The sequence below is a fragment of the Phyllostomus hastatus genome, unplaced genomic scaffold (genome assembly GCF_019186645.2).
Source record: "Phyllostomus hastatus isolate PE091 unplaced genomic scaffold, TTU_PhHast_1.1 phas_contig_150, whole genome shotgun sequence".
In the NCBI taxonomy this organism is placed as follows: Eukaryota; Metazoa; Chordata; class Mammalia; order Chiroptera; family Phyllostomidae; genus Phyllostomus; species Phyllostomus hastatus.
This window is the reverse complement of record NW_025333611.1, coordinates 20,573,171-20,589,761: the sequence shown is the minus strand read 5'-3', so window position 1 is coordinate 20,589,761 and position 16,591 is coordinate 20,573,171. Positions and strand designations below refer to the sequence as shown.

Genomic DNA, 16,591 nt, shown 5'->3' with positions numbered 1-16,591 from the left:
AGGCTAGGGGTGGGTTTCTTTTTGAGAAATCTCTTTATAAAAATGAAAATGTCTTAGAAAAGAAATGACTGAAATAAAGAATTTTTAAGTATTGCTATCCAAAAACAACAAATCACTATATGTGTGTATGTGGTTCAGATTAAAGCATTCAATTATGTTCCATTCCTATGACTAGTACAACAATAACAGATAACAATGTATTTATTTATTGTAAGTACTCCCCACTCCAGACTATGGACTTTAGAGTATCTGTCTTGTTCACAACTCTGTATTCCTAGCATCCAGCACAATGCTTTACATATCAGAAACGGAAAAGCTCAGTTAACATTTGCTAAATGAAAGAATGAAAAGCCAAATAGGAGGCTGTAAAATAGTAAGTGCTTGATTTGACAGATAAAGAAAACAAAAGAGGGAATTCGAAACATTGCATTGAAAGTTTCAAGTCAACAGCAAGCACCTACTCATCTTTGATTCAAATAAGCCACAAATTACAGAAGTTTAAAAATGACAGTTTTAATAGGTAAATATATTTTCCTATGCCATCTTTAGGTCAATGTCAGTCTTCACTGAACAAGTAAAAAGTATAAGCACTGATTCAGTGCTATAATATACCCATTTTCATAGCATCTACATATTCAAGACACTGTCTTAAACTTATTCTTAACAAGACATCATCTAACTTTTATGTTCCTTTTTATGAGGGTACAAAATAAGGACCTGGTCTAGCACAATCTTGTTGAACTCTAAGAACTAGCTCAAGCTCCCCTTTTAGGCTGCTATTGCTAACAGTTCCAGCCACCTGGTTCTATTTTGCTATGTTCCTTTTAATGTTCCCATACATTTAATATTTACAGGCACCATCATTACGCTGCAATCTGGGATCAAACCCGTAACCCAGGTCATGCGCCCAGACCAGGAATCAAATCCACAACCTTCTGGTGTACAGGATAACACTCCAACCAACTAAGACACCTGGCTGGGCTATTTGTACCATTCTTAACAGTATGATTTTGCCATTTATAATGGAAATAGAGTCTTAAAGTTATAGATAGCCCTTCCTCCCATCCTTAAACAGTGCCCAACCTACCATGAGCCAAAGAAATTACCTTCAGGCTATTCTTGTTTATTATGTCCTATACCACTCTTTCTATTTCTTACTGTAATGATGTCATGTTGGCTTCTTTTCTTTCTTTCTTTCTTTTTTTTTTTTGATGTGTGTGTTTGTGTGTTGTGGTTAACAATTCATTTATAGCAGTTAAAGGCAGTTCCTTATCCTACTCCCTTCCTAAATTACCAGGGTCCAGCAGTAAGGCACCCTTACCCATAACACATAGCCACCTATTCTTAAGCTAAGTTCTTGAGTCTCTAAAATCACCAGGCCATTTGGTACTGCAGTCATTTGTTGATTACTTCTCAAAGTTGCAGAGATCTATGAACTTGAGTCTCAGACACTGTAACCTCTACCTAGCAATACTTTTTAAGCTCTACCTTATTAACAGCATCCATCATGAAAACATAACCAATAATGCAAGACAGGTTTGACACCGTTTTGATTCAGTCTAAATGTGAGTTAACTCCTGGTTTTCTACTGGGTTTTTCACCTCTTGTATGTGCCCTGACCAGGAAATCAACCTGTGACCTTTTGCTTTGTGGGATGACACCCAACCAACTGAGCCACACTGGTCAGGGCTGTTCAACTTTTTTAACTGGCTGATTTTCTCACCTTCATAATCTCATACTTCTGGGGAGACATTAACAAGCATGAAATACTAACTTAAAATTGAACAAGACTAGGAAGGGAAAGAAAAGAAATACTGGAACTCCACAACTGAGACCAATCCTGCATCAAATGTATTTAAGTCACAACTACTAAGAACTTGTGTTATGAGGGTTGGAGCAACTCACTCTACACTAAGAGCTCTTAAATCTTTTGGGTGCCATGGGCCCCTCCCCCCAGTTTCATTGCCTAATGAGGCCTATGATCCCTTTCTCAGAATGTTTTAAATTCGTAAAGTAAAATACACAGAATTATAAAGGAAACCTATGGAAATCCAGCTACTATAAAATTGCCTAAAAATCAATTTTGATATAGTAATATACATGCAATTTATTAATGCATTAAGTAATAAAAAATATAGGGGGCAGGTCTAATGAGTACTATAATTTTGAAGTAGTGATGCCTGTAAACAATATTTCGAGATACTCGTAACAATGTGGCATGAAAATATCTGTGACTTGTATTGGTGACAGAGCCGTAGGTATGCTTAGCTGGGGTTTCTTGCATACATTTATAATAGAAATAATAGATTTAGCTAGAGAGTCATAAAAATAAAGATGTAAATTTTTTCTTATCCAAATTCAATGACCTCTTGGAAAGTGGGGGTTGAGGATATCTTTGAACTATGTTAGAAATTCATGCTCTAAACTGACTTTTAAGGTACTTAAATAGACTGCAGAATAAGACCTAAAATTCGGGCACCATGTGCTATCTATGTTTTTGCACAAACACTCTCAACTAGAATGATTCATTTTTCTCCTTCATCCTGACCCTTCTAATTGTCGCTACTAATCCTTTGCTCACAATATATAATCCCTCAGATCCTTTAATTATGCTGCAACATTCTCATTTCTCAGTTTCCCTGTTCTTTGCTTGCCCTCTGCTTTCAAAGATGTATATAAATGTTCCTTATAAAAACACAAAAACATGCTGTGACACATATCACTATACACTACTAAAGCTACTATTCATTTACCCATTCAATATATATGTTGAGTAAGAAAACAAACAAAAAAGGAAGATGGGTGGGTGGGGGTTAGGAGCTTACCTGAGGCTTGGCATTCACAAGAAACAAAGTAGCCAGTAGCCACCATGGCTGATACATAATGAGACAAGATCACCTTATTTTCTCCTTTATGAATTAACTTCTTAAAATCTAGTTTATACCTGCCATCTTATTCTCATTTTTTTCCTTGGTTCCCAGTAAAATGGTTATCATGCTCATAATACTACCCAAAATTATATTTCAAAGATCACAAGTTATCTGATTTTTGTCAGTCTTTGTTGTCATTGCTCTAACATTGGTAGTGGGAGCACTGGAGACAGCGTGTGGAGAACCAGGCACTTCAAGGGGATACAAGTATTAAAATATCACTTCCACTAACAAATGGACAGTATATCTATAATTTTCACTATACTAATTATGAAGGCTTGATCAAATCTTTTCTAACAGGCAAATACATACACAGAGACAGATAGTATATTAGTGGTTGTACAGGGCTGGCAGAATATGGAGATCAATCATTAATGCGCTCAAAGTTTCTTTAAGGGACAATGAAAATATTCTAAAACCAGATTATGGTAGTTACACGCTGTGTACCTATCCTAAAAGCCAATAAAGCCAATAAAGCCAACACTTGAAATAGATGAAGCTTTATGTATATAAATTATCTCAATAAAACTGTAAAAATTTTCCCCCCAAATCTGCTCCTCCAGTCTGAATATTTATTAAACACTTATTATGTAGTTGATACTGCAGCTGAAGTGCTACAGACATCTTAAGGTTTAGGAAAACAGATAAATGACAAAAGCAATATAAAAGCAACAATAAGTTACAAAATATAGAGGAGGGAGCAATTTATTCAGAGAAGATAAAAGGGAAGGTTTCCTAGAAAAGTTAGCACCTCAGCTAAATTTTTAAAGATGCCTGGGTTATTGTGTTACCTTCCTAAATACCATTTCCAGCAGTTCCCTTATGGGTTCATGGAGCCATTTCTCTGCTGTGAAAACCAATGCCTCTACCCCACCATCTTCCAAAATGGGAAAAGTTTTATATATATGAGAAACTCCAGAATCTGGCCTCTGTCAGGTAACTCTTTAATTTTATATACTTAACCCCCCACCCTCAGACCATTTCCTTGACTCAACAGTTATTTACTACACATCATTATGTAGTGGGCTTCATTTCAGTGAAACCCGAAACCCTTTAAAAATCTCATTTCTTGTCTGTCTCTTGAATGTATATTACCTCTTCCTAAAAACTACCTTCTTTTGCCCTGGTTGGTGTGGTTCAGTGGATTGAGCACCAGCTTGCAAACTGAAAGATCACAGGTCTGATTCCCAGGCAGGGCACATGCCTGGGGTTGAGGCTCAGGTTCCCCAGTTGAGGGTGAGTGAGAGGCAACCAACTGATGTATCTCTCGCACATTGCTGTTTTTCTACCTTTTTTCCCTTCCTCCCCTTCTGTCTAAAAAGTAAATAAAATCTTAAAAAAGAGAAAACTGTCTTCTTTTTAACTCCAACAGCCCATTATCCCAATTCTCTTCTCTTGCTTGCTTAACTTTGAATTTCCATTCAGTCCTCATCCTCAACTTACTTTCTCCACTATCACTTCTATGCTGAGCTTGCTCAGATCTATCCCTGATCCTAATTCCCTGGCTTAAGTTTAGCTCCGTTTTTTTTTCTGCCACTAACTTGACTACGTAAGAGTTAAACTTAGGATACCATATCACTTTAAGCTCAACATGTCCTTTTCATAAAATCCACTTTAAGGACATTATAGTGTGAGGGAAACAAAAATTCTCCCACCCCAATAAATGCCTTTTGGGATACTGATTTTAAGCTGGCTATTAAACAAGATTCAGAATGAACCTTTCACCCTCCCCCTTACCTGCCTAAAGAAAGGCAGATAGAAAAACAGGCCAGGTGATTCAATTGGTTAGAGCGCCTTCCCAATACTCCCAAGTTTTGGGTTCAATCCCTGGCCAGGGCACATACAAGAATTAACCAATGAATGTGTAAATTAGTAGAACAACAAACTGATATTTTTTCCTCTCTCTCTAAAATCAATAAATTAAAAAAAAATAGACAGAAAGAACCTGCTTAAAGGAAAAGGAACAACACCTTAATATAATAATATAAAATATAGCAGAATGGGAGAAATCTAGCAAAGCCTGTTTGAACTTTCTTCTGTGTAACATTGCTTCTGGGTGGCCAGCAAGAATTTATCAGCTTTGCTCTTATCTACCTGCAAATTTTGGGCTTCAAATTGCTAGGCCCCTGCCCCCTTTTCTTCTTTGTCCAAAAATGACATATGTAAAATCTCAACTGCCCAATGTATCTTTGGGTCTCACATATTTTTATGGCACCCTTGTATATACATCCATAGTTTTGGACACTTTGTCCTCAGGTACATTATTATTATTAGCTCAGGTACAACAACTTAGAAGGTGAGAGTAGTTATTTTTTGACTCACCCCAACATCTTCAGTGTAGGGAAATGAACTTCCTGACGTTGCTGAACTAGAGCCAAAATAAATTCCCAAAAGCCAACACCACTGAGATGTTAACAGATACCTAAGCTGACTATGCCCACAATAGCAAACCTTTACTGTGAAATTAATAGACATTAGCACTTCATAATACAGTAGTGTTTTCACACCAGAATTCAAAGCTAAATAAGCTACAACAGCCATATTTCCATTTGTAAACTGGCTGCCAGTTAGTAAGCTCAGCTGAATATTTAAGACATAGTAAGTACTATAGAGATGATGAATATTCCCAAGAAGAACTGAGGAATTAACTATGCATGCATTAGGTACTCCTAAAATTCTATAAATGTGTATAAGACATAACTTCCTACAGAGCTCCGTTAAAAAGATAAATGCACAGAGATAAAATAAAAACAGAATTTCCTTGTTATGGATCATGCTTCTTTTAACCCAACATTATTCTAAGGAATATAAAAGATACTTCCATCAGCCAGACATGGTTCTTTCCCTCAAGGAGCTTCTAGAAAGATTTTTGTAGGAATGCATCTGAGAAGTGAACAGGAAAATGATTTCACATACTGGTTTTCAGAAATCAAAGCATTTGACTCGATGAGATTACAGTGTACTTTCCCGTACCATGCTTCCTAGTATAGGATTTCCTCAACTAAACCTCTTAATTCATAGGAGGTAAGTAAAAATCCAACCTCATCAAATTGTAGTTCTAGGAAAAGATGGGGGTTTGTGAGTGTGGACAGAGAAGCACTATTATCAATCTCGGAAATATGGTATGGGACACTGGTTTCTAAACTTTGCTGTACATCAGGAACAACTCAGAGCTGTTGTAACTTGTGATGGCTATGTTATACTCCAAACCAATCAAATCTCAGGTTGGTTAGAAGCCAGGCGTCAAAAATTTTCAAGTTCTCCAATGTGCAGCAAAGTTTGAGAACTGCTAATAGAGCTGAAAGGAGCAGTAAGATCTATTCAAATAACATATGAGCTATGTGACTTTAGGCAAATAACCACTCTGACTCATACGATTTATATGAAAACCCAACTTCAAAGGACTGTTATAATGATTCAATGAGACCAGGTACAATGCCTGAATAATGGTCAATTATTTTTTTTCTTGCATGTAGATAATAAAAAGGAATGTTTAGCCACACTGAATTCAACCACCACTTATTTGAATAGCATGTATCAATGTTATAAACAAAAGGCAACTATACATTAAAGTCAGAACAAATCATTACTGCATCAGAGAATGGGAGCCATATTTTATCTTATGATCCCATCAAACTACATAATGCACTAAAAAACTCTTAGGACCTAGCTGATCTTACAAAACCCCTTTTTATAAATGAAAGCTGACATTACAAATTATAGAATTCATTCCAGTTCACATCTATATGATATCACAGTCGAATCCCAACTCTCATTGTAACTTTTCCATTTCCCTTTATATTGAGGATCGGAATGCACTCTCCAGCTAAACCTTTTTGTACAGCACTTCCAAAGTCCTCTTTAAAACAATATACCCCAATGATAGCTTACAGATAAGGAAAAAGTAGTATTTTAGTCCTTCAATAGAGAACCAGGCGAAGAGCTGAACTGCCACTAAAGTATTCATCACCCCCACCTGATTATTTTATTAGGTAAATCTAATAGTGTACTTCATGGCAATAAACAGACTGCTAACCTGCAGTCATGCATAGACTAGTAACATCAAATCCAGAAAAAATAGTATGTAACCATAATACAAAAAAACAATTAAGAAGAAAAAGAACCTATGTTGTCACAGAACATAGCTTGCCAAAGATTATCACTTTTTTAAAAAATCAAATATTCTGTATCTCAATAGGAAGTATGGATTACACCAGTGCATGCATTTGTTCACACTGATTCAGTGGCACATTAAAAACTGTCCATTTCACTGCAACTACATCTCATTTTTTAAAAATCCCATTAACATATGTATTTGTCCATGTTATATGATTACTGGTCATTCAAAATTTCAAGAACCACCTGTGATAGTATTGGAAACAAAAACACTAACAAAAGCAACATATAAACTAGGTAATCATTTATATTATGAAAGCTATTAAGGTACTAACTTAACCTCAGAAAAACCTTTAAGCTCAAGGACTGATTTTTAATATAAACAGAATAAGCATAAAAGATGCAACTTACAACAGTGCTTCAAATTCTAGTTTTTTAATAGAGTTCTTGACATTAAGGTTCTCACTATAAACAATGATAATGAGAAAACCTTGCTTAAATATACTTTGAAACAAAATGATACAACTCTAAAAATAAAGCAAGGTAGTAAAATCCAAGAACTCTACTACATGAGTTCACAAGCATATACTCCAATTTAAAATGAAAATTAACAATGTCCAACAAAAGTCCTCACTCTGCAATCCATGGATTCTAATGGGAGAATAAGAATTACAGGCAGCTAGTTAAAAAAAAGGAGGCAAAGCATGGACCTGCACCTTCAAATGAAAAGGTGCAGGGCATGCAGGCAGGCGTGATCTGACCTTGATGTAAGGTGAAAATGGTTCACAGGAAAACAGGAGACTCTAAAATCAAGAGTCTACTTTGTATTATGAGGTGTTGGGCTATACCTCTTAGGTTTCATCCAGCTCAAAAATGCTACCTAAGCATCATTACATCATTCCATAACTAGAAACCATTAGAAGCCAATATTAAACATCTTTAGTATGCTTTGGATTCAGTTACCCTAGGAGTTAAAATCACATTTCTTGTGTATCCAGTGATCTTCCTAACAAAGACATACTCAGTACAGATGTCACCTTTGTTCTAGGATAACAGCAGTAGGACTTATTTACAGGATATATCCTCAGTGCCAAAAAGCAAAGATTAAAATTTAAGCTGCTTTTAACACTGAAGAGTAAGGATTAACTAGTACTTTAAAAATATTTTCTAGAATACTTGACATTCAGAGGACAAAAAAAATAGTTAAAAAACAAGGTAACAACAATCCTCCTGCCCCTCCCATCTTCTTTATTCATAATTTCCTTATAAAAGTAGGCTCCACTAATTTACTTCCTTCTAAATGATAACCTATGGTTTACCTGATGGAGATGCCATCTTCCAGAATCTTGAGTGGTGTCTCAACTAAGTAACATTCATAGGTAACATCTAGACATGACATTGAACTGTGATGAAATGCTTTCTGTCTACTATCTGAAAACAAGTCTTAAAATTTCCAAACTGAAACTTTTGGTATCAATTGGGTCAGTGACTCTAAGTAGGGACATGTAGTCAAACAAACCCCTACGAGTATGCTCATGTGCAAAACTTCTTCCAGGTTAAGGAGGACAACCTAAACCTTTCTTCTGTCTAGCACTCTCCCACTCCAAATAAATTAGAAAATATCTAAATTGGTAACATTCTTTTTATTTCTTTTTAAAAAAGATTTTATGTATTTATTTTTAGAGAGAGGGGAAAGGAAGGAGAATGAAAGGAAAAGAAACAGCAATGTTCAACAGAAATATTGAGCAGCTGTGTCTCGCTAGCCCCCAACGGGGGACCTGGCCTGCAACCCAGGCATGTGCCCTGACTAGGAATTGAACCAGCAACCTTTCTGTTGGCAGGCCAGCACTCCATCCATTGAGCCACACCAGCCAGGGCTCTTTTTATTTCATGGATGAGGAAAATGATAGGCCCCAAGTTAAGGGACTGAGGACCCCAGGTCACTGAGTCAATACCACACAGCTGATCTAAAGCTATTATCATAATTGTTTCTTTAGAAAACATTAATTCAGAGTGTCACAAAGAAAGGGAGGGTTGTAACAGAAATACACTAATTTTCATTGAGTTCCCAGAGGCCAATTCCCAAGGTCCAAGAATTTCAGTTTCTTAAAAATATCAGACATTATCATCCTCTCATTTTTGCTCTTTACACTGGACACTATGCCTCTGGGTAACAACAGCTATCTTAATAAGGTCCTTACTATGTGGATCAGCCAGGCCTGCTTTATAGGTCAGGAAAGGATGTTTCAAAGTATATTAAAGAAAATAGGCAGGGAGGGCCTGGAATAGGTGTAAATGCAGCAAAATCCTAGTTTTTAAAATTAGTTTCAACACTCCTAAAACAATGGATAACATGTAGATTGTCTTACTTAATCTAGCTGAAGTCAATTTCATTCATTACTTACCAAACAAATCTTTAGAATGTATATGATGTGTCAGCAATTTGGAAGCAGTGGGGAACAAACTGAGGGGATGGGGAAGATGCTGCCACCCAAATAAAGACTCACGTAAGTTTTTCTTACCCTTTCTGCTTCAGTGACTACCCTCTCACACTTAAAAGAACCAATGAACCACTTTTGTGTCTATGTACTGACTCCACCACTCTTAAAACAAATGTACTCGTTCCCCACCCTCATCCAATTACTACATTCTGCCTGAGACTACTCCCATAAGCCACACTCTGCTCTGGGGTGCCTGCCCCAACCAGTTCACCAAGCTCTCTTCCTCAGAGCCAGATCGTGAAATCCCATCTCCTCTCCCAGAAAGCCTTAACTTGAAGGCTAGGGCAACTCCTCTTTAGCTCCACCCACAGACAGTTTATATTGGTAACTACCACAACTCTGCACTCAACTTATAAATAATAGACGCCTATTATTTTGTTCACAAGTGGATTTCCTCTATTCATTATTAAGTATATTAACTATTGCCCTTGTTGGTATGCATCAGCGTTGTCCTTAAATAAAAGCTACTAGATAAAAGGGCATGTATTTAATTTGGGGTTAGCACTGGAAACGCCAGATGCCTTTTTGTGTGTGAAATTTATAAAATCTCCCAACATGGATGAATCTAAAAAGCATTATGCTAAGAAGCCAAACACAAATATTACATCATATATGATTGCATTTACGTGAAATTCTACAAAAAAACTAGTAATGAAAAGCAAATCAGTGGGGGCCAAGGATGGAGAGATTACATGCAAAGGGAAGAGTTTTCCACTTTCAGGCTAATGCAATGAACAATTTCTCTGAGAACAGAGCTAAGTATTTCAATCAGAATTTTCATTCTTTCACAACAACAAACTTATTTTCCCACAAAAAAATTTTTTTAAAGGGATGGGAATCATAATTTACTTTCACTTACATTTTATCATGCAATTTCTGTTTAAAATGTCTATCACCTTTAGAAATTGTTTAAGGATAGTGTTACTTTGTTTCTACATTAGAATGAATGTATGTAATCTAGTCTTTAATTCAAGATTTGAGAAATAGAAATTGGAATAGAAAGAGGCTATAGTAAATACTAAATCCATTAATTCTCAACTATCTCTGGATATTTTTGAGTTATTTTGAAAAAACCGGTGGGTTTAAAGCTGTATTTACTCTTTTCTAGGAAAAGACTCTTTAATCGCACAAGTCAAAACTATTTGAAAACCCTTTAAACATTTCAAAGAACCTAGTCTGTCTCGTTATCTTTATCTCCACCATTACTATTGTACTTGCCTTCACACCTCCCCCATAAAGCCACAATTTCCCTGATGTGACTGACAAGTTACCGACCAAGTAACTCAACAGGTTAAAGTTACTTATCAAACTGTGATACCGCGATTACACTTTCTTTTAATACAACTGAGATCCGAGTCAATTTCAACCTAGTGCTGTAAACCACCTTTGCTATCACCCATAAAAATTTAGTACTCAGACAGAAGTGCAGCCAACCGTGCCATACTTGGAAGGGTAATTAACACCTTTAAAAGGATTCTTAAGGATTCTGCATAGTATAATTTAATAATTTCATGTCGCATCTGTTGCAAAGATCAGACTGTCATTATACCATTTCCTTCCTTGGACCCCATACCTCCTGCAGCTATATTCTTCTTTTCATAGGTCTAATCCACTCAGGGCTGCTAAAAGGGGAATCAAGGAAGCTTCCCTCGTGAACCCAAGCAGAGAAAAAGGCAGGAAAATGCGGTTGAGTCACGTCGTTCCGCCATTTTCTAAGCGGAGGAGGAAGACATGTTGGAACAAAAACACAACAAAAGAGCAGCCATTTCCCAAGCCAGCTCCAATAGCAACCCGAACCGACGGGGCCGGTGACTCCGGCCCCTTCAAATCCAGTCCGCTGGACACACCTAAGGACTTCAGAGGCGCCCGACGTAAAGAAAGCGACCGCCAACCCTTCCGGGTAGGGATCAAAGATGACCTGCAGGCTTAATGCAAAGGGAAAGCCTCGGGAAAAGCGTCTGAAGCTAAAAGGAGCAGCGTGTGGCACTGAAATTCTAAACTAAGTTGGCAAACTGAAATTCACTCAGTGGTGGTGGGGACTTACGGTTCAAACGAAACCACCGGCCAAAGGCAGCCCAGGTAATGGAACGCCCAGCCCGGATGCAGGCGGTCCAGTTCCCGGCCTCTGCCCTTTTCCCCGTTCCACACTTCCCTCGGAGCATCGCCTGACTGCTCGCGGGTTCTTACCGTATGTGGGGGATGCCGACCCCACCCTGAAGGATCTTATAGAGTTTGCTCTCGTACAGCAACTGGGGATGCCTGGCCTTCTGAGACTCTAGCTTCACTGCCACTTCCTGCAGGGGAAAGAGGGGATAATGGTATCAACATCTGTGGAGTCAATGTCACTTGGGAAAGGAAAGGAGACATTAGCAAAGCTCCAACTCGCGACCAGAAAGTGAGAGGCTGGGAAGAGAAAGCTCTCTTTGTAATTATAAAAGAAGGCTCCAGCCTCAGAGGCCTCTTCAGGGGGTAGTGACGAAATCAGCACGTCCTCTTAAGTGCAGAAAAATAATTCATCCAGAAAACGTAATGAGGGATTATGAAGAAATCAAGCGATCGGAAACTGTCCTAATTGGAACGAGAAGCCCAGTAGAACGGATACATATATCATATATATGTAAACTGGGAGGGCGGGTCATAGAAATAGGATTCTGCCGTTTTCACCTTAAACGACAGTTACAAAAACAAGTTAGATTACGGTACATTTTTAACGATCTGGGAAACTTCCTAGTTTATCCGTGCTTTCTATCGTGTTCTTTTCCTTTTAGGGAAAGAGCTTGAGAAAGGTTCCTAAGCCAAGAAAACTGGCTCCTCTGGAATCCCCAGTGTGTTCGGTGGGAAACCGCCCCAGCAGTGGTCGGAGGTGGGGGGGGGGGAGGAGGACGGGAGCGGCGTAGTCGTGAACCCCACCCCGGGTGATTACCTCGCCATTGGTGATGTTGATCGCCAGATAGATGTCCCCGAAGGAGCCAGACCCGATCTTCCGTACCAGTTTATATTTCCCTCCGACAATGAATTCGGCCTTGGAGCCGCTGCTGCTCGCCATCCTGAGAGACGAAGACGGAGGCTGGGGCCAAGCCCCGACACCTCTTAGAAGAGGACAGAGGCCTCTGCGCTCGTCCCCTGAGCAAGGCTGCGGAGGAGGGCGGCAGGAAACGGAACACGTTGGCTTTTGGCGTCACAGGGCCCCACAATCCGCCAAGGGGAACCCGATCACCGCCGCTCTGTCCGATTTTTTTTTTTTTTTTTGGTCAGGCCGCAGTTTGTGACGGGTTCTCGCGGTTCCCAGGCTGGGCCACTTGTTTCTGGGCTGCCGCCGGTGCCACGCTCTCGCGGCGACGTCGCGGGCTGCAAAAGGGGCGCGGTGAGTTAGGGCGGTGGTACCCTTGCCACCACTGCCGCCGGCTCCCGCCCGGAGGGACCCCTATCACTCCGCCGACGCCGCCATCTTGTTACTCCGGCTCCAGCCAACGCAAAATGCCCCCAGTCCCCGGGAGCCGCTTCTTCACGGCGCAGAGCACTCTGGGAAAGGGATCTCAGGCGCTAGCCCCGGAGGGTCGGCAGCGAGGAGGGCGGAACACGACCGGCGAATGTCGCGGCCCACGCTCCGAGCGTCATCTCGTCACCGCCCAAATGCTCCTGCGCACTGCAGCCCTGCTGATTGCGCAGGCGCTTCGCGACCTCGTCTCACCCCCCCAATCCCTGGATCATTTCCACTTCCGGTCGTAGGCTGTTCTGCTCTTGCAGCCTGTTTGTTCGTCGCCTCGGATACGCCCAGTCTCTGAAAGGCCCCGTGTCCCGAGGCGTCCAGAGCAGTTACAGAGGAGACGCAGTTAGAGAGGAGTCACTTTCATTTTTCTTGGAGGACGGAAGCTTCAGGTCTTGGGGTTGGGTGTTGACCTCTGCTCGAGGCGGTTTTAAACTTTGATCTTTCCGCCACTCCCATTCCAGCCCAATTTCTCCAATTTCTCTTTTGAAAGAAGCTGTTGCCTCTGGTGGAGAGGAAGAGAAAAGCAGCCCTGGGCTGGCTGGGTTTGTTCAGGGCTCTTGATTTTTGCAAAGTCTAGCTGATTAGTCTTTATTATTATTATTATTATTATTGTTATTATTATTATTATTTAAGGATTTAAGGGTTAGAGAGGGAGAGAAACATCAATGTGAGGTTGCCTGTCACATGGCCCCCCACTGGGGACCTGGCCTGCAACCCCAGGTATGAGCCCTGACTGGGAATTGAACCAGCGACCCTTTACTTTTCAGCCCACACTCAACCCACTGAGCTACACCAGCCAGGGCTGATTAGTCTTGCGCCACTGAAGAACCTAACATTACTAGCAGACACAGTCAACAGAAAATAAAATTTACAACCGTGAAGAAACACATAAAAGTTGTTATATCTACCCCCCGCCCCCGCCAAAAAAAAACCCCTGAGGAATCATGTCTTAGTATGTTGAAAACTGCAGCATGACCCAAAAAACAGGATAGAGAGAACTATTACAAAATAAAAATGACAGCGTTTGAAATATTGCACGTTTTGCAAAGAATGTATCAAAGAATCACACCTTGGCCGTATTTTGTTTTACAGAATTTGGCCTGGGAAAATCAGTTTTGGTAGTAACGATGATCACAAAAGAAAACGTGGTTGATGCTGTAATCTGTAATACTAATCAAACACCGCTGAATGAGTTTAACCCTGAATGAATCAAACCTGTTGTAAAAACTGAAACAGAAAAAAATCTATCCCAAATAAAGTAATTTCATTAAAATGGAAGTGGGGGAAAAATGTGGACTTAACCGCAACTTTGAAAACTGATGAAGTAATTAGTAATGGAGTTTATCCTGGAAGATATTTTAATTAAAATTCTTCCATGTTACTGTAATTCTGACTTACATGTTTGTATTAAAGCCCTAGTTTAAATGTCTCCGTGAACTTGAAAACAGGGGAAGAGACTCCTAATGTTGAGTGCGAGGTCTGGAGGCACTACCAAACCCAGCTCCCAAATCAGCATTAGTAGCTACATCCCCTTTGGTGACTCCAAAGCATGTTTGGCCTACTTGCTAATTTCTGCTGTTAGATTCTGTTTAAAACAAACAAACAAACAAACAAACAAACAAACAAGTGTAAGCCATCCAAAATTTAACGGATTCCTCAGCGCTTTTGGAGCTCTTCACAGACAGGTTGAGGTAGACATTGAAAGGGAGTTTTGCGTGAAGGATACAAATGCTGGATTGGAGATGAAGGGGTAGCCAGGTGCACGTGGAATAGACTAGACTGCAGATGCACCAAGGGCTGAGTTTGGATAGGGGTGAGTCTAACAAAGGTTTCCATAGAGATACTAGAAGAGTAAGAACAGTGTAATATAGTTTTTCTTTCATTTATCTGATTTAAAATTATACTTTATTCTGAGATTTTTATCTTCCTGTGTATGCATCATTCAAGTGCCCTTTTGTATTTTTATTTTATTTATTTTTTATCCTCGCCTAAGGACATGCTTAGTGATTTTTAGAGAAAGGGGAAGGGTGGGAGAAAGAGAGGGAGAGAAACATCGATGTGAGAAACATCAACTGGTTGCCTCTTGGGGACTGAACCTGAAACCTGGGCATGTGCCCTGACTGGGAGTCGAACCCATCACCTTTCAGTTTACAGGACGATGCTGCAACCAACTGAGCCACACCGGCCAGGGCATAGAGAGCCCTTTTATAAAATGGTGCTAATGATAGGTAGCTCTGTTTTGTTAATATCCTTATTTGGCAAAATTAAAGTTGACACTTAAACATTTTTTTTCATTTTAAAGTTGACATTTTATCAACCCTCTTTTTTAAAAAAAAATATTAATAAGCTTTTGAAATCCCACACTGTGGGACTCACTAGTTTCAATGACTTCCAGAAACCCTTCCAGCTGAGATTCCATGGTTTTGTGTCTGTAGTTGGTGTGTCTCCTCTTCTGTTTCCAGCCTGCTGTAGGCACTATTCCAGCACTGACAATACCCAGCAAAGGTACTAAAATGCTGTGTGGTCACAGCCTTTTCAATGTGATTTCAGTTGATTCCATCTTAAGAATTAAATTTGTCAGATATAAGGAGGACAAAAGTTGGGTTTTTTTAACATAGAAAATGAAGGTTTTAGGTTTCGATTATGACTCAGCCTTTTCCCTAAAATCATGTATCATTTGTAGTGAATTTCCGTCTCAGCAGTCGAAGAATTACTTGTTTTAGGTGCGGCTATTTTAAAGTTACCAGTCATTCTGTACTTATTGAATCAGCATCAGCTTTGTTGTAATGGAAGGAGTCTTTTAAAATGTGCCAAAATGCAATTCCTAACTCTTGGATCAGATGAATTCACTAAAAAATATAGTCAAAAGTGTAGGGTAAAAATGTTAGACTTTGAGGGAAATATCACATCCAGGTCAATAATAATATTTTAAAATGCATTCCAATTTACAGAGTGGTTTCACACATGTTACTTGTGCCCTGCTAGGTAGGACAAAGTGGCTTGTCCAAGATCATACAGATATTAGAAAAGGCAAAGAAAGGACTAGAACCCCAAACTCTAACCAAAAGAAAGAGAAAAAGGAAAGGACATGATGCAAATTGGGACCATCATGCCACAGTGATTATTATGTGTTCACAGAGAGATCAAGATGAATTGAAAAAATAATTTTAAGACACGGCATTTACCCAGGAAGAGGTCACTACTAACCAGAGCATGTTTTGAGCAAAATGATAAGGACAAGCGCAAGAAGTATAGACGGATGCTGCAAGGAGGAAAATAAAACAAAAGGGTGGCTTTCCAATCTCTAGAGTTGTTTGGCGCAGGTAAGTAGGAAACATGGAATGCTTTAAAATATGTCACCGTGTCAGGTGTTGTTTAGCTGTTACACAGCCTCATGCATAATCAGTTATCAGACAAGTGAGTCAGTGGAACGATGGAAAACATGAACATCAGAAATGCCCTTTGGGGTTAGAGGGATAATTCCTTCAGTCTGTCTTCCAGTCATTGACTGTGACAGCAATTTCCGTGTCCCTTTCTTGTCTCAGTTCCTGTCT

General features: G+C 39.5%; 1 protein-coding gene across 4 annotated transcripts in view; it reads right to left on the bottom strand.

The window, feature by feature from the left end:
• The window catches only part of CSNK1A1 (casein kinase 1 alpha 1), a 42,002-nt gene extending 28,826 nt beyond the window's left edge, over nt 1–13,176 (bottom strand). Inside the window, exons 1-2 of one of the 4 annotated variants that reach the window (XM_045818755.1) lie at nt 12,471–13,176; nt 11,735–11,841 (exon numbers count right to left, since the gene is read on the bottom strand). In XM_045818755.1, the coding sequence (XP_045674711.1) occupies nt 11,735–11,841; nt 12,471–12,593 (230 nt within the window). In that variant the 5' untranslated portion in view covers nt 12,594–13,176. The remainder of the gene's footprint in view (nt 1–11,734; nt 11,842–12,470) is intronic. The other 3 variants (XM_045818764.1, XM_045818747.1, XM_045818773.1) reach the window with 3 other exon arrangements.
• Between the last annotated feature and the right edge of the window lie 3,415 nt (nt 13,177–16,591).